Source organism: Protopterus annectens, chromosome 3.part0, assembly GCF_019279795.1.
Source record: "Protopterus annectens isolate FY-2018-M chromosome 3.part0, PAN1.0, whole genome shotgun sequence".
Taxonomy (NCBI): Eukaryota; Metazoa; Chordata; order Ceratodontiformes; family Protopteridae; genus Protopterus; species Protopterus annectens.
Genome location: NC_056731.1, coordinates 1,215,928,220 through 1,215,947,483, shown reverse-complemented (window position 1 = coordinate 1,215,947,483; position 19,264 = coordinate 1,215,928,220). Strand labels below are relative to the sequence as shown.

The 19,264-nt window shown below is 40.1% G+C and overlaps 1 protein-coding gene across 1 annotated transcript in view; it reads right to left on the bottom strand.

Moving 5' to 3' along the window:
- Positions 1-19,264, bottom strand: part of LOC122797026 (collagen alpha-1(XXI) chain-like) — a 1,114,432-nt gene that overhangs the window by 52,014 nt on the left and 1,043,154 nt on the right. Inside the window, exon 29 of the mRNA XM_044065795.1 lies at positions 16,357-16,434. Within this exon, the coding sequence (XP_043921730.1) occupies positions 16,357-16,434 (78 nt within the window). The remainder of the gene's footprint in view (positions 1-16,356; positions 16,435-19,264) is intronic.

The following is a 19,264-nucleotide window of genomic DNA, read 5'->3' as shown; positions in this document are numbered from 1 at the left end:
CTGACACCCTGAAAATCATCATGAGCAATGCCACCATGATGTGGTATATCAACAAGGAGGTGGAGGAATAGGGTCTTATCTTCTTTGCAGACTAGCTCTTCAGGCATGGTATCTGACTATCAGTTATCAGGTGGTTTACGTTTCTTCAGAGCACAACCTAGTTGCAGACTCTCTGAGCAGGTCCAGAAAACAAGCTCACAAATGGATGCTTCACAGACGTGTTTCTGGACATAGTCCATCAGTGGGGTATTCCTCTGGTTGATCTTTTTGGCTCTTCTCTGGATAAATAACTTCTCCTATTCTGTTCAAGAGTACCAAGTCCTCTGCCTTGGAAAGTGGATTCCCTGACGTCTCCTTGGAAGGGAATGTTTCTGTATGCCTTTTCTCTCCTTCCTCTGCTGCCGAGACTTCTGCACAAGATCAAGCATGACTCTCCCAAAATCTTGTTAATGACTCTCTTTTGACTCAGTCAGTACAGATTTATCCTTCTTCTTCATCTGGCTAGAACCAATCACCACAAGTTTCCTCATCAGGTGGATCTTCTTACACAAGACAAAGGAGCTCTTCTCCATCCTCAATTGTCCACTCTTCAAATGAATCTGAGTAATGGGGTTTTGATCCCTTTCAGGCACATTTTTCTGATGATGTGCTTCAGGGCCTGTAGGAGGCCAGGAACTGACTACTAGAAAATCATATCTGGCTGAATAGAAAAGATTTTCTGTTTTGTGCCTCTGTCACCCTCAGGATCCTTTTTCACTGGGGGTCCACTTAGTTCTCTCTCTTATTTGTGGGATCTTTCTCCATGCTGGTTTGACATATTCTTTATTTAAAGCTCACGTCTGCATTCTGTGCTTATCTGCCTTTGAATCCTCCTTTGGCCTCTTGGTTTGAGGTCAAGCAATTTCGTAAAGGTGTCCTTCATATCAAGCCCCCATGAAATCCTATTCCTCCTTCTTGGGACCTCAATTTTGTACTTGAAAAATTGACTCAGGCTCCTTTTAAACTGGCTAGTTCATCTTCCTTGCAACATTGTACTTGGAAGACTGTTCTGTTGTTGGCTCTCACTTTATCCACGAGAGTTTCAGAACTTCAGGCTCTTATGGCTAGTTCTCCCTTTTATATTTTTCATAGAGACAGGGTGTCTCTTAGTAATAATCCTTTTTTTATGCCCAAGGTTGTTAATGAGCTATCACTTAATCAGTCCATTCAACTTCCTTTCTTTTTTCTCCTCTGCAGTCTGCCAGTGAGAAAATTCTTCACACCTTGGACCTGGATAGACAGCTCAGTTATTATTTAGATAAAAGAAAGGTTTTTCACAAGTCTGATCAACTTTTTGTTTCCTTTAATCCCTGGACTTTGGGTTTGACTGTTTCCAAGCATACCATTTCCTCCTGGATTTCTAATGCCATTTTCTTTTGTTATTCCTTTAATGGCAAATGTCTTTCTTCCTCTGGAAAGGCATATTCTACTAGGGTGTTTGCCTCTTCTGGTGCCTTTTTCAAGGGTTTGGACACCAGTTCCAAACTTGAGACTGCTACTTTGTCCTCTGTTCCTACCTTCACTAAGCATTATAAATTGGATGCTATTTCCAGGGATAGGGCAGGTTTTGACAAGGCTATTCTGCATGGGTTTGTAGAGGGGTCTTCTGTACCTTCCTCCTGCCAGGCTTCTTCTTAGCTGTTCTACTCTCCCTTCAGTGAAGAATACTGAAACAGTGATATGGAAGGACATAGTACAGTTATATAAAATCTTGCTATAGCAGTTGGTGTCCTTCTCTTCACTGTTGCAGTATTCAGGCCCTCTATTCTTCCCCCTCTTTTCTAGTTCTTGCCCCTGTGTTTTGTTGTCCTCATGGTCAAGGGGCTGTCGCTGCGATTTCCCTCTGAACTTTTATGTTCTGGATGTGCATGTTCTTCTTTATCCTTGGGAGTGTTCTGCTCCTCCTGGAGCAGTTCAGTCATGGGTAATTGCATCTGTATATCACCTTTGTGCCCTGTGCCAAACGCATAGGCGCTGGAAGCTGTTGAAGACTGGGGGAGGGAGGCGGAGGGTGAGAGGTTCACTTAATGATCTAATTTACTACCACAACATAGGTTCACTTGGAGGACATTTTAAACTTAGCCAATTTCCTTTTGGTGATTGAATTAACATTTTCTGATTGGTCTTACCTAACCCATGGCTGATAATTGTATATTAGCCTTAGTAAAAATAACTGTGATCATACCATAGATAATTTGAGAGGACCTATGTAAGAGATGCAGCATTTAGGAACTGCCTCTATCCATTAGTAGCATGAGGGGCAATCCTGGAGTACATTTTCTATTACCCATCCTTAGATCCAAGTTATATTTGAATATGGACAGATGAGCTTTGTTTTATTGTTATGGATAGTCTGTTCTGGAACAGTGCTAGCCTCTGTGATATATATATATATCTTCACCACATTCAGTTTGGATACCTGGACTGAGTATTTCTGATGCCATTTCACTTGCTGATGTTCAGTAGGTCCATCTGTATTAGGTCGGAGAATGCCTTGTATGCCAGACATGTCACCTCTAAGCACTCTGTAGGATACTGAGTATAGTAATAAGTCTTTGAGGTGGTCCATGCAAGACCTATTGTTTAGGACTTGTATCCTTTTAGTAAAGTATCTCTGAAGGTATTCCAATTGTTGCATGAGGCTGGACAGATACATGCCAAAGTGGGCATTATACAAAATGATTGACCTAATAAGGGCTTTGTAAAGGGGGACAATAACATCTCTAGATTTAGTCACAATCAATTTGTTTATAAGCTGTGCAATATAGAAAGACTTTATGACTCTGTGCACATGTTGGTCAAAAGTTAGGTTACTGTACATGCAAGTTCCCAAATGCCAAACAATTGGGTCAGTTCTCAGAGGGCATTGTCATGATTTTGACACCAGTTATTATTTGGGACATACCTTCCTGCATGATGGTTAAGTCATTTGGGGATTCAATAACTGCTCCTAGCTTGCAGTAATCTCAAACTTAGATGGCCAAAGCCCTTTGGTATTTCCTTTTACTTTTGAGATGTATATACCAAACAGAAAAAGTCTCAGCACTGAACCTTGGAGGACTCCATTGGTGATTGGCCTCTTCCCCTATTTTGATCTCCTGCATCCTGTGAGCAAGCTGGCAATCCAGCTAGTGATGCAAATGTTCGCCCCAACATTATTCATCTTTTGTACTACACCTGAGTAGGGGATTGTGTCAAAAGGCTTGGCCAGATAAAGGTAATGTGGTGTGAACTGTTCCTTCATCCATTGCTTTGGTAACAAGAGTAAAGGTTACAATTTGCCCATGATTTTAAGCCTTTCACACTTTCCTCTGGGCTGTTTTCAAACACATTTTTAGGGCCATGCATACATGTATGCATTCTTTGATTCACCTTCCTGATTGTATTAAATTATATTTGTTGTATAATACAGCACCATTTGTTAGAATGTGTTTTAAATTAGTAGTTTTGAACAGTCTTCGAGTAAGCATTGAAGCAAAATGTATGAACCAATAATGACAAAATTACCCATTTCAGAAAATTTCAACCATAAAAGGCCACTCAAACTTCTGTCATTACAATCCACCAATAGCAGTAAATATGCAACATCTCTGCAGAAATAAACCATCTAAATAATTCCACATTAAAGGGTTCTCTAACTAATGAAGAGCGTGCTGCTTGGAAACAGCTTTATATTTCATTGTTTCATCTACAAGTAAAGTGTTGCCCTTGAAGAATAAATTGCCTATGTTACATTAAAAAATGATAGGCTAGTAATATTGCAATAGGGAATGGATGGCAAATGGATAACAGGTTCATAGTTACTATGTAACCCCTCCAAAGGAGGACATTCACAGGACTGCAGCATCCACTCCCTTTAAAGTACAACACAGTACAGTATCATCGATCCATCTGCATACTGTAGGAGTAAAACCCACAGCATTCTGCATCAAAAGTAAGGCTACTACCTCTTGTTTTACTAACAATGTGAATAGACTTGGAAAAAGCAGCACTAAACTTCTCTTCCCTGAAGCTCTGATCTTCTTGTAAATTTTTTTATTTATTTACCAGGAAAGTCCAACTTGGAATGAAGCCAATTTTCAGCAGAGGCCCAGGGAGAAATGCTCCAGACACATGTCTTTGTAATATGGAAGGAAACCAAAGCACCTAGAGGAAACCCACACAAACACATGGAGGACATACAGACTCCACACAGAAGGCACCCCAGCCGAAAATAAAACCAGAGAACCTCTTGATGTGAGGCAACAACACTGAAACTGCAGTATCCACTTGACACAACTAAATCTCTCAGTTTCACAACAGAAGAAATCTGGAAAAAGCCAAAATGCATTGGGGGGGGGGGCAAAGGCCCAAAACTAGGGACACATTTTAAATATTGCTTGTATAATCTTAGAAAGTTGCTAAAATAGTGTTTTGTGTTACCATGTGTTTCCTAAATAGGAAGACAAACTTAAAGGGCTATCATTATTTAGTGAATTCCATTCTCACTGATTTGCCAGAAAACCACAAACTTTAAGAGGAACTGACCAAAAGTATGAGCCAAATATTCTCAGTTGAGAGCTAACTTCAATGGTGGTATGGGTAGAGAATGCAGGCCCTTGTACCTAAGGTACAGTGTTTGAGCATGGGTACTTCTAGCTGCCAGCCATAAGTAACTGGGGCATTTCACACACATACACACCAGTTCTAAAGCAATAATGGAGCACAATACCAGCTCTGAAGCAGTACCGAAGCACAATACCATATTATTTATTAGCAACCATATACAGACAATTTGATGGCAGCATGCTTTATTGAGCAGCTTAGTTTTACTGAAAGAAGTCAACTTCACACCTGCCAAATGCAGACATATCAGTCCAGATATACCAAGTACAAAATGTAGCTAACATGTTTATCTGTGCTCTCCATACCCTCTTACTTAAATATTACTTACTTAAATATACTAACTTCACTTTTGCACATCCATAGGGAAGGAGAAGCACCCTGCAAAGGGACAGCAGTAGCTATAAAAACTGATTTCTCAATCAATTCAAGTACCGGAAAATCTGATCAGAGAAAGGTAATTTTAGCCAAACGGGACTGGGAAATGACAGCAAACTAGTTGTTGATCACATGTAGGATAACCATTATAAACTAGCACTTCTTTAAGAGTTAATATTTAGTACAAGCCAGTTGCCTACTTCACTAAACTGTAGAAAGGGATACCTATATCGTCCTCCATCTCTGCCCTCCCCACACCATGTTGGGATTTTGAGTCTATTATTATTCTTCAGAGTATACTAACTCTCAACTCTCAGACCCAAGATCTTCATTATATACAAGCCATAGTGCATGCAGATGACTTAAATGTCCTAAAAATATACTTCATCTTCAGTATCACCCAAGAATCTAAAGAGGTCCCTAAAGGTTGAAGAACCCCTCAGAACATAAAAAAGAAGGAAAGATAATTTATTTACAACCTCTCAAGCCACCTCAAGGTGGAAGCTGTAAAACAATAAATATATATTGGAACATGACTAAACCAAACTTTTTGTTTCACTCAGCTCTGTGATATCCTCTGTAAAAATATCTTCACAGCTTAAAGCAGCCTTCATTATAACTAATTTTCTTAGTCTGGTACTAAGTTTTATTGTTTCTCTTACTAAAGGTAACTTGTTCAATAAAGCAGACACAGCTTTTTAGTTATATTTGTTGCCTTCTATCAGAACAGCTCATTATTTGTTCATATTCTGTAGTTTCATCTAATAATGGTCATCAATCTCTTAACAAGAACCAATACTGTACTAGTTCATCTCAATGTCACATAGCCTCACATTCTACTTCATCAGCCTAACCTGTTCTTTTCCTCTCACACATTCACTACATCTGGTCCAGTGTACCAGAACTCAGCTTCTCACACATTCACTATGTCTGGTCCAGTGTACCAGAACTCAGCCTTAGCTCTGTAAGCCTATGTATACTGCACAACTGTGTGGATAATATAAGATAAGCCATTCACTCATTATTTATCTTGGGTTCAGTCCTTTCTGAATGCTAATACCTTTAAAAAAACACTTCTTGACACCGAGATGGTGTTGAGGTAAGGAGGAAAGAACAGATACGCAAGTAAAAAAAGTTAATTACAAAGAGAAACAAAGCCTACCAGTTTTAAAGCAGTAACAGAGTATAATACCAGCTCTAAAGCAGTATAGGAGCACAGTCGCATACCTTCCTTCCAAGATTAGCATACCTTCCTTTCAAGATAAATGGAGCTCATAAAATCCTTCCAAGATAAATGGAGCACATAAAATAAAACATGTCCTTGACTCTGGCAGCAGGCTGTGTTTCCGCACAGTTCAATTTCACTTTTTTTTTTGAGCAGTTCAAATTCACATTAGCGTCACTCTCCTCCGTTGGGTCCCTCCTCCCTCTACAGCTCTAAAAGTGGGGGGGGGGGCACTCCCTCCCCCGCACCCTATGGTTCCAGCACATATGGCCAAACATGGGGAGTTTATGTGTGACATATGGTGTATGTAAGATCTAAATGCTTTGGTATACTGCCAGATGTTGGGCTATCCTTGGCAGGAAAGACGTACTTTCAGTGAAGAATACTGCAACAGTGAAGAGAAGGACATCTACTTTTATAGTAAGATTTTACACAACTATACTTTCTTCAAAGAAGTGCAGTTTTTAAATTCTAGGGGAGCTAACATATCGAGCAACCAACAGCTGTATAGGCATTATATCTATATCATGGTACACCAAAGCTAAAAACCAATGAATCCATTGAGTGAATAACACCAAAACCACAACAAAACTCAGTCCAGCAACAGGAATTCAATAAAGGCAAACATGCGAGTAAGATAAAACTTGAATAAATGATTTAGCACTTTCGTTCCACTACATCCAGGAACTTCATCAGAATCATGGTATTCACTTGTTTTATTGTGTCTCATTTAATTGAGCATCAATAAAATGAGCCCACTTAAATGAACAGGATTAATATCTATATTAGGAAAATGTTAAGCTACCTTGAGATTGTGTGACATCCAAGTTTGTTATAGTAAGTATGGAGATGCAGGAGTAAACACCACTGCATTGTGTGTGTGTTGGGGGGACTTGCTCTATGCAAAACATGTTTTATTTTCTGCTTTGATCCCATTTCCTTAAATGGCATTGTTTTATTCTGTCCTAATGCAGTGGAACATAAGAAATATATTACAAACCAGTCATGTTAATTGTTAACAATGTTATGTTGCACTAAGGCTCATAGGAAGTGTATTACAACCCCAGTCATGTTAACTAATTTATTCCATTTTTTAAAAATTCCATGTTAACTTACTAGTAAAGTTAAGTTTTAAAATTAAATTTAATTGTACGTGAAAATGTAGAAGCAAAATCCTTCCCCGTGAAACTTACAGATAGCTAAGAGGCACAGACTTTGACCTAAGCTACCTGCAACTTGGGTTCAGTTATTGGTGGCAGTATCGGGGGTGGGTCAAGTGATATGGTCATCTAGTCAGAATGAGACCTGCTTTCCTCTCCTGGAGGAAGAGTTTGCTTTTTAACTGGTTTCCCACTGTTGATGTTGGAAAGATGAGCAATAGTAGCCTTTTTACAAATAAAGGACTGTATAATAAGAAACTAAATAAAAAAGAACACATCTTATCCTAACAATATACTTGCATCATTCTATTTGGTAAATATTAGTGTTATAATTTGTTCTATCTCAAATGGCCTAAAGGGGGTCTGCCTTACTGAAGTGATTTTGTTTCACAGATAAGGCTTCTTTATCCAACAATGTATTCTGAATTATAACAGTATATTTACTCTAGTTTCTTTTCTTCTAGACTGATTCTTCTGGTTACTTAATAAGGTAGTATTCTGAATACTGATTGTGTTTAGAAAATCTTGACAGTAAATTTTTGGATCATGATCTTTCCCATTTCCAAAGCAAAATTTCAGTGGCTATGTCTTACATCACCAAGACCATGGTCAAAGTAGGTTTCTTTTTTTTTTTTTTTTTTTAGTTATTGAAACTTTTCCAGCTAATGAAAAGTCAGCCAGAGGTGTCATATTTCCTGACATTTATAACTGAATTATCTAGTCATATGACTGGCACCTAGCCTAATGGAGATGACTTGTTTTCTGTATCATAGTTTCTATGCTTGAGTAAACTTGTATTCCCAGACACAATGCATTATATTAGTTCAAATGAGAGGTGCTACAACAGGCTACAAACATTTTGTTGTGTGTTTTTTTCGTAGACTAAAAGCTCACAGTATCATACATTTTAAGATGTAGGGCCAGTCACAAAAATTCTAAGAGAATGTGATGTGAAATTTCCTGCAAATTAACACGATGTGCACTGATAGTCTGAATAGCACAGAAATGGAAACAGCTAAGTAGCATATTATTTACATGTGACACTATAAACATACATTTTTAGTAATGAAAGTGCATCCCAGGTTGAGGAAATGTTGTTTTTAGCATGGAGACATCTTTTAAGCTGTAGAAGTGGACATTTGCAGTGTAATACAAATGAAAATGTGCACATTTCATATTGATGTCACTGTGTGACAATTTAAGTGTAGAGAAGAACCATTGTTAGCCCCAAGGAACATTAGATATGGTTGAAATATCTATTAGAAACTGTGATATCCCATCTCTGGCCCAGTAATCAAGGAGCCTGAATCCTCAACACTAACACTGGAGGAAAACGTTAATTTGCAACAAAAATGGATACACTCTATACTTCTAGACGCAACTTACTGCATCAAGCATGATTTCCCTTAAGAGCAAACAGGGAACACATTCAGTCTGGGGGCTGTCTTTCCAGATCCCCAGTAAGACTCCCCCACTGGCACAACTGTAGAGTTGAGTCCTCAGCCGAGTGTCCAAGCCAAGTCCTATACTACTCTCTGTCTGTGAAACCAGTGCTTTGTGCCCCTGCTCCAAGCAGCTGACACACACACTCTTTGAGATTTCATGTTCACACACCTGGGAAAGGCTGGGACAGATTTAATAGCTACCCCCCCTTCCACCCAGACTATAAGGCAGTTACACTGTCACCAGAAACCTCAAAGCCAGCTGCTCTATGGCTCTTACAAGAGTACCCAATTATACTGGGTGAAATTAATATTAATACAAATTATAGTGTTTGGCCAATGAAGTAAGTCTTTCGGGAGTGGCTACAGTGTCACCAAATAGATGTACGTCCTCTCAAAGCTTAAAATATTCTGTAAAGGGCAAGCCACAATGAAACTTTTAAATATATTTAATAATAAATAATAGAAAAACATGAAAATACTAAATATCTATTTACAACAAACACCAGCGTTTCAATCACAGGAAGTATTGAAATAATACAGATGAATAGATTTACACAGATACAGAAAAACTGTACTTAACTAATCTCACTGTATGTCCTGACTGATCTAACAAATTGGTATTCCCTGGTTCATTTACTACAGCAAGTCAAGATGAAGTAGGTTAGGGGTCTTTCCTTGTCAGGTTCCAAAAAAAACAGACTGCTGTGGGACTTCAGTCTCATCTTGTATTAAAACATCACTTTAGTGAAGGATTCCAGAATGACATCACGTACATTTGGTCATCTGATGTCTGGTTCCCATGCTACTCCCTTGGCTAGAAGCTGCCAGGATTTAGCACACGTGTCAATAGTGCAGACACATAGAGCTTGCTAAGATCTGTTGCAGCTTTTGGAAGTCATAAAACCATAACATATTTCAACTCTTCTAGAGTAGCAATTAGTTCCCTGCTAGAGACAATGCAGATGGATTCCTAGTCCTTGTTTTTGAAGACATTTCATCTCTGGCTGCAATCAGAACTGTAAGATACACTCTTGTGTTCTAAATTATGTAATTTAATTTCTTACTATTTTTTTAAAGTTAACTGGACTGAGGTTAACCTCTTCCCTTCCAGTATCCTGTGTTAAAACATATACATTTAATCAGTTACAATACAGTCAGGGTCCACTGTTGGTACATTTTTAACACAAAGCTTTACAAATACATTTTCAACACAAGCATCTGAACACATCAGTTTGATATACAAATTACATATAATTCTTTACAAAATTCCAGCTAGCTGTGCTGGTAAATGTTACACATCCACTGCCCTACTTCTCTTGGCATATCTGGCAATACCTCACATCATCAAATCTCCCTCCCCTTTGAAGACTCAAGCTAATTTTTTCAAGTGACCCTTGAGAAACATTGCTTGAGAAGAATGGGCCTGTCAGGGAATACATTAACCCATATCCTGTCTTGAGAACCCATCTGCATTGGCATTGCTGACCCCACTACAGTGATACACTCTCATGTCATATGCCTGCAACCCTACTTTCCACCTTAGTAACTTGGCATTTTGCTGGCTGGCTTGATGTAGCCATAGATTCCCTCAGACTCCGCCTGTCTTCTACTGCAAATACTTACCACACGGGCCTCCCTGTCATGGAAAGGCTTCATTATGTTAACACAGTACAATTTGTGCCCCTGCCTCCTGCCTAGCAGTTCTACTATGTAGTTAACATCACTGACCTTCCTTATCACATTAAAGGGTTCCTGCCAAGCTGCCTGCAGCTTATTGTGTCTGATAGAAATGAGAACCATATCTTGCTGTCTCACAGCATACTCTCAGGTTATCGCATTCCTGTCATACCAGACCTTTATCTGCTATTGGGATCCTGACAGGTTCTCCTAGGCCAAGCCAATGACCTCCCTAAGTCTTGTCCTGAGGTTTAGGACATATGCCACAACAGACCCCTTGTGGGATTTACACTCACCCTCCCACTCATCACAAATCAAATCTAAAGGCCCCCTCAAACTATGCCCGTACAGCAACTCAAAGGGTGAAAAACCTGTGGATTCCTGTGGTATCTCTCTGTATGCAAATAGCAGATGGGGGCAAATATTTGTCCCACTCTCTCTTAAACTGGTCTGCAAATGCCTGTAGCATGGTCTTTAGTGTAGAGTTTAACCTCTCCTTAAGACCATTAGTCTGGGGATGGAAGGAGGTTATCTTTAGGTGCTTCAACCTACAGCATTTCCACAGACAAGCCAGCAGGTCTGACATGGAATTGTCACCTTTGTCAGTCAGTATTTCGCTTGGGAAACCTATCCTGCCAAAAATCTCTAACAAAGCATTTGGCAAATTCTCTGCCTCGATGGAGGACAGAGCCACTGCCTCAGGCAGGGTATCTAGTAGCATAATCTACTACCACCAGGATATACTTCTTCCCTGTGGAACTTGGGGGTACTCAGAGGCCCCAAAATATCCATGAATACCCACTGAAATGTCTTCTCAATCACAGACAAAGGCATCAAAGGAGCCTTGACCTTACCTCCTGTCTTGCCTACTTTTTGGCACTGCCCACAGGTCCTGTAGTACCCTCTTACATCCCTTGCAATCCCATACCAATTAAAATTCTGCATAATACCTATCTTGGTATGCTTTCTGCCCATATGACCTGGAAAAGGGAATGTCATGGGCTATGGCTAGAAGTGCCAGATGGTAAGCTCTGGGCACAAGCAACTGCTGTATTACCTCACCCTCTAGCCCTCCTCAGGGGTCTACTCTCTATACTGTAACCCTTTGTTCCAATATACAGACTCCCCTTTTCCTTGAGAATCAGACACATCAGTAGCTACCTCCCTCAAGCCTCTTAGTGTAGGGTCCAAGAGCTGAGCCTGTCTCAACACTTTCTTTGTAATTCTTCCCAGCTCTCCTTCTACAGGAAGTCTGGTATCCTCTGACAGTGGTGCCTCACTGTCAGCCTGGGTACTACCACTCACCTCTGCCCTTGTAGTCACTCTCTCCAAGAGAACATCAGTACCTACAAGCAGCTGTGGCTCACCTTCAGGCTGAATGCTACAGGGTAGCTCCCTCCCTGAAATAGCCTCATCACCAGCCCTGGCTTCAGGTGTGGGGTCTGTATGGGTCTCCCCCAGGCTACCAGTTCCACATGCCTGTCTCCAATCTTGACTGTATATAACTGCATGCAAACAAGGTACTACATTATTAAAATCATTCCCTATTAGGGCATTTGCAGGGATAACCTCAAACACACCTACCTGCTTGCTTCATTTTTCACCCTCCCAGTCAAGGTGAATCCTGGCCAAAGGCAATTGGAGTGGGATCTTTCCTAAAGCTCTGACTGGAGTGGACTGCCCAAGCAAGTACTGCTCCTTTTTAACCACTGCAGGCTTCACAATGGTTATGTCTGAGGCTGTGTCTCTCTTAGCAGTGGCCTGTCCACTAAGATAAGATATATACTCTGGTGATAGTTTGATACCCCCTTTTGTCTACAGAAAACTTACCACTGGCATACTGTTATTTCCATTTGCTGGCTCCCTCACCTTTTGTTCACTGACTTGCCTCCATGGACATCTATGTGATACATAGCCCCACTGGTTACATTTAAAACATTTAACCCTTGATGCTGGCTGTGTGCCTGAAGTAGTGGCTTCATCTGTTACTGGTGGACTCTGTTGGGGTGGTTTAGGCTGCCCCCCGTGGGTTCCCTTATATCAATGCACAGCACTGGATATCACTTTCTTGTGCAGTGGTGCCCTGCTTGCTAAGCAGAGATTTCTCCTTTTCCCCCAGCTAATCTGCAGAGTTACACTCTCAGTCTGCCAACCAGGTTCTCATGTCCTCAGGCAAAGTACTAAAGGCTTGTTCCTTCACCAGAAGTTCTGCCAGCCCTTCAAAAGTAGTGACTTGACTCACCCATCTATGAAAATAAGTGCTTAGCTCAGCAATATAATCACGCACACTTTCTTCTGCCTTGCATCTATGCTCACAAAACTTTTATTCCATAAGCTTCAGGTGTTAACTTAAAACATTCAAGTAAACATTTATTTACTTTATCATGGTTTAAACAATCAATATAAGAGAATTTAGAAACTGCATTTACAGCTTTACCATGGAATAAGGGGGTCACAAACTGTGCCCAGAGCCCATGGTCAGCATTATACTATTTATATATTCTTTCAAATATATGAATAAAACTGTCAAAATGATCACCCTCTGCAAACTGTGGAAGAAATTTACTGACCTTTATTGCTTCTGGGGTTCAGAAAAGGTAAACTGTCCTGTTTCTGAGGGCTGCAAATCCCAATCACCAGACTGGTTATCCTCCTGGTTGCTGGTCTGAGCTACAACAAAGGCTGAAATAATTTCCTCTTTAGTCAGGTTGGCATTCACCAGTCCCTTGGCTTCACACACCTTGGCCAACTGGTTCTTTGTCAGCTTGCCATAATCATTTGCTGACATCTTTGCCTGCTTTCCTTGACCAAACTAAACTAACAAAAATAAATAAAAACTGTTGTGAAATTAAACTGAATGTTTACCTTGTGGATGCTTGAGAGTACACCCACCTTCAGTGACAACTGCCTTCAGGCTACAGAAGTTCAATTAATATCCATACCACTGCTCACAAATATGTGAAGTCCCCACTCTGGGCCAGTAATCATGGAGCTTGAATCCTCACCACTGACACTGGTGAGGGATATTCACTTGGAACAAAATGGATGCACCCAGTATTTCCAGACGCAGCTGTCTGCATCAAGCACAATTTATCTTAAGAGCACACAGGGAACACACTCATTCCAGTTACTGGTTTTCTCTCTCTCTTTAGATCCCCAATAAGACTCCACACTGGCACAACTGTAGAGTTGAGTCCTCAGCCGATTGACCAAGCCAAGTCCTCCACCACTCTCTCTGTGAAACCAGTGCTTCATGTCCCTGCTCCAAGCAGCTGACACACACACTTTTTGAGAATTACTTCACACACACACACACACAGACACACACACACCTGGGAAAGACTGGGATAGATTTAATAGCTATTCCTCCTTCTGCCCAGACTTTAAGGTAGTAACGCTGCCTCCAGACACTCCAAAGCCAGCTACTCTATGGTTCTTACAAGGGTACCCAATTATACCGAGTGAAATTAATATTAATACAAATGATAGTGTTTGGCCAATGCAATAAGGTTTTCGGGAGTGGCCACAGTGTCACCAAATAGATATAAATCCTCTCAAAGTTTAAAATATTCTCTAATGGACCAGCCACAATGAAACGTTTAAATATATTTAATAATACATAATAAAAGAACATGAGAATACTAAATATCTATTTACAATAAACACCAGAGTTTCAGCCCCAGGAAATATTGAAATAACACAGATGAATAAATTTGCACAGATATAGAAAAACAGTACTTAACTAATCTCACTATATTTTCCTGACTAATCTAAAGAATTACTGTTCCCTGGTTCACTTACTACAGCAAGTCAAGATGAAATAGGTGAGGGGTCCTCCCTTGTCAGGTTCCAAAAAAAAAAGACTGCTCTGAGACTTCAGTCTCATCTAGTATTAAAACATAATTTTAGTGATGAATTCCAGAATGACATCACATACATCTGGTCATCTGACTTCTGGTTCCCATGCTATCCCCTTGGCTAGACGCTGCCAGGATTTAGCACGTATGTATCAATAATCCACATACATAGAACTTGCAAATATCTGTTTCAGCTTCTGGAAGTCATAAAAGCATTAAATATTTCTACTCTTCCAGAGTAGCAATTAGTTACCTACTAGAGACAATGGAGCTGGATTCCTAGTCCTTGCTTTTGCAGACATTTCGTCTCTGGCTGCAATCAGAACTGTATGATACAATCTTTATGGCTTAGATTAAGTAATTTAATTTCTTACTATTTTTTAAAGTTAGCTGGGCTGAGATTAACATCTTCTTTTCCGGTATCTGTCTTAAAACATATACATTTAATCAGTTACAGTACAGTCAGGATCCACTGTTGGTACATTTTTAACACAATCAACTTTACAAATACATTTTTAACACAAACATATGTACAAATCAGTTTGATATACAAATGACATACAATTCTTTACAAAATTCCAGCTAGTTATGCTGGCATATGTCACACATCCACTACCCTACTTCTGGCATAGCTGGCAAATACCTCACTTTGTTACAGAAACCTTACTCTCCATTACCTGAAACTCACCTCCCTGTAAGCGAGTACAACTGAAAGGAAATAGTAGGAGTAAGAGGCAGAAATATAGAATGTCTAAGATAAGCATTTTTTAAACAAAATGTGAAGAAGTTATAAAAATAAGAAATATTGTATGTGATTTCTTTATAAAAATAAAATAAATATTCATGAGCTACATCACTACTCTAGCATCCATTTTTAAAAAAGTGGTTTTTTTTTGTTTTTTTTTAAGATTCAGATTCCAATGCTTGCAGTATATTGCTTGTACTTGTCTTTCTGTTTGTATCTAATTTACTGTTTTCATTTTGCATACCATGTATTCTGTGCTTTTTTTCCAATAGTTGTGTTTCAAATACATGGTAAACCAAGGTCCCATATGCCTGAGATGGTGGTAGCTCAGGTGTATGTAAAAGATACCCCTAGCCAGTGCAAAGGACTATACTTCACTTTTTCCATTTTTATAGAATTTGAGTTACTTCTGTCATTTTAGGTATAACATAATTATTTTGTGCAAATAATGGAGAAAATGTAGGAAACATTTTTATGTGTTGAAATCTTATTACATTTGTCATTTTTCATACTTTTTTACAAGGCTCAACAGCCCAAATTTGTATTGTCTTGTGTAAAGAGGGACAGTTGGAAACCCTCTTTATTTATGTATTTATTTTTGTTTGTTAAGTGGGTAGGTAGGCTGATCTGAAAACCCTTTTCAGGTATAACCAAGGCCTGTAAAGGCAAAATTTACAGTAACAATTAAAATTGAGAATGTGCAGTTAAATTTTATTATATGCATGGAAAGGTTTTACAGTTCAGTCATAGAGACAGTTCATTTATAAAGGTCATGACAACAGATTGTTAAAAACAGTTACAGTTAATATAGTTTTACAAATCAGCTGTGAGTCTTGAGTGAGGCAGCAGTAACAATTTTAACTATTGTCAATAAAACATCTATACCCTACAGGTGATAATTTATCATATTATATTTGCATCTAAGCACAGTGGGGATCCAGAGTTCCCGTTAGGTTTAAAATTCCATAAGTACAGTTAAATTCCATCGCAAAGATAACTGAGTCCTGAGAACTGATTATAGTGCCTTCTGTGTGTCTAAAATAATGGAATTCAGAGGCTAAAATGTTTAGTGAGAGCAAAGGAAAATCAAAGTATCAGCATTCTGATTATTTTTAACAGTGAGACGTAGTCAGGGAAGTTGTATTTAAAACTATAAAGTCTTTAGATGAATTTCTTAATTATCTAATATGTTCTGGTGTGTTAGTAATATAACAACTGCATACTTTACCTATTGGCCCAGGCAGACCAGGAGGACCTGAATATGCTTCACCTCTGAAACCTTTGTCTCCCTTTAGACCACTGTCACCTAGATAGTAAAACAATGTGCAGTCTATTAGTAAAACAAAAAAGAAACAACATGGATGAACAATTTATTCAAGGTAGCATGCGATTATTTTGTCATATTGAGTTATCTATAAGCACAGTCACTGAAAGTTTCCATAGTAATGAATGCAATTTCCTTAGCTATCTATACAGTTAATTTCTTCTGTTTGTAGTATGGTATTCCCACTTTTCAGTTGGTCTATTGGTCAGGAAACACCATTCCATAAGACGCTGGCCTTCACTCCTGGCACTTCCTTACTAATTCATGATAACCCTACCACTGTCCCTAAACCTAAACGTAATCCAACACCTTACTTTCGGAAAACACATATACAACTCACATACCACACACATACACACACACACACACACACACACACACACACACACACACACACACACACGCACTATCCCCTTACCTAAACCTTACTGTAGCCCCATCCTGCAAACATGCATATACTCACTCCTAAAATCTATCCTCTTGTACGATCCTTTACATAACCTTCAAACACTCATGCATGCGTGCACACACACAGACACACAGACATACACACGCACACACGCACACCGCACACACACGCACACACACACGCACACACACACACACACACACACACACACATACACACACACACACACACACACACACAGAACACCATATCTATTCCCTTACCTAACCCTGACTCTAATCCTAATCCACAGGCACTCTCACATGTTCATAGGTAGGTACTAGGCTATCGGCCCTAGGGCCCATACAAGCCTAGCCAAAAAATGTACCCTGGCTTTCGCCACCCAAGAAAATTATTTTCCTGTGCCCCTGTCGAGCAGAGCCACAGAAGTAATCCCCGGGGTGAATTTCCCATTTCCCATCCAGTCATCAAGATTTTTCTTGAAGAGTGCTAATGAGGAGCTCTGTTTAACATAGATAGGTAGTCTGTTCCAGAGTATGGGAAGTCCCTGGGACAGGAATCTATCCCTCCAGCATGTTCTGTTTATTGTGGTGACAAGGTTAAGGTCCCTAGAGTGTGTAGCTCAGAGAGATTGGGATTTCTTTAAGTGGAGCATGTCCAACAGCTCTGGGTTTGACATAGCTTTGCATGTTAGGCAGAGATCGCCCCTGAGTAGGCGATATGTGATGGAGTAAAGCTGTAGCTTTTTGAGACGGTCTGCATAGGGCATCTGTTTGAGGCCAGTAATCCTCTTTGTGAGGTATTTCTGTGGACTTTCCAGTTGTTGTAGATGTCTTGTGAGGTACATACCAAAAGGGGCATTGTACTCTATAATGGGTCTAATGAGTGATGAGTAGAGGGGAACAATGACCTCTTTTTTTCTGGATGAGAATCCTTTTGTGATGAGATGAGCCACATAAAAGGATTTCCTGACCACTGTGGTGATGTGATTATCAAAGGAGAGACTACTGTCCACCTGTGTCCCAAGGTCTCTTATCACATTTTTGGCATTAAGTAGACTACCAGCTATGTGGTAGTTCATGGGTACAGAGTTTTTACCAATGGGGATGACAATATACTTTTTGGCATTGAGCTTCAGGCCATGGCTTTGACACCAGGTATCTGTCTCAGTGAGGCCCTTTTGTAGTTTGTCCACATCATTAGGAGTTTCGATTATGGCTCCTAGTTTGCAGTCATCTGCAAACTTTGTTAGCCAAAGACCTTCTGTGTTGGCCTGCACTTCAGAGAAGTAGATACCAAACAGGAGAGGACCCAGGACTGAACCCTGCAGTACTCCACTTGTCACTGGTCTGATGTCGGATTTGGAATCCGCTACTTTCACAGTGTGGGTTCTGTCCGTGAGCCAGTTGGCATCCCATCTTGTGACATAGGGATTTATACCTAGTTTAGTGAGTTTATCTATAATTCCAGAGGGGGGGGGGTGGTGGTGTCGAAAGCCTTGGCGAGATCTAGATAAGCTGTGTGAACCATTTTACCCTCATCTATGGCTTTGGTGACTGCTTCAAAGAAGTCAATCAGGTTTAGGAGACATGATCTGCCTTTTACAAATCCAAACTGAGTAGGGTCCAGAGTTTGGAGATTACCAATGTCTTTGTTTATGAGTTCCATGATGATACGTTCCATGGCCTTGCAGACCAGGCTCATCAGGCTAATGGGGTGGTAGTCCCCGGGGTCCATCATGGCTCCCCCTTTGTGGAGTGGGATAACTGTCGCGGTACGCCATTCAGTGGGTACAAAGCCTGAGGTGAGGCTATGATTGAACATGGTGCTTAGGTAGGGTGCCAGCTCATTCTGTAGTTCATGTAGAACGTAGCCTGGGATATTGTCATGGATGCTGTGTTCTTGGCTTTGGAGAGTGTGTTGTTTACCTGTGCAGCCGTGATTATAGGAACTTTGCATTCTTCCGGTATAGAGATGGGCCCTCTAGGGGGTGAGAGGGGGGTAAAGTTAGCACTGAACCTATCTGCTAGGATGTTGGCAATATCAGTTGGTTCTGTATATTTAGTGCCATTATGCTGTAACTCAGAGCAGATCTGAGTGTTCCCATTTAGATTCTTGACATAGCTATAGAATGCTTTGTGGTTGTCTTTAGAGTCAGTGGCAATTTTGTTTTCGGAACTAGCTTTGGAGGATTTTATGAGGGATCTCAGCTTCTTACTGAGGTTGACCAGGGAGTTCCTTCAGTCATGGGATTTTACTCTTTTTTGCAACAGTTTCTTTCTTCTGTTGTAGAGTTTGTTTATGGCAGAGGACCACCAGATTGGCTTCCTTTTTTTGGAGGATAACATCTTGGTTCTATTAGGGATAGCATGATCCATGCACTCGTGTAAGTGCTTATAAAGT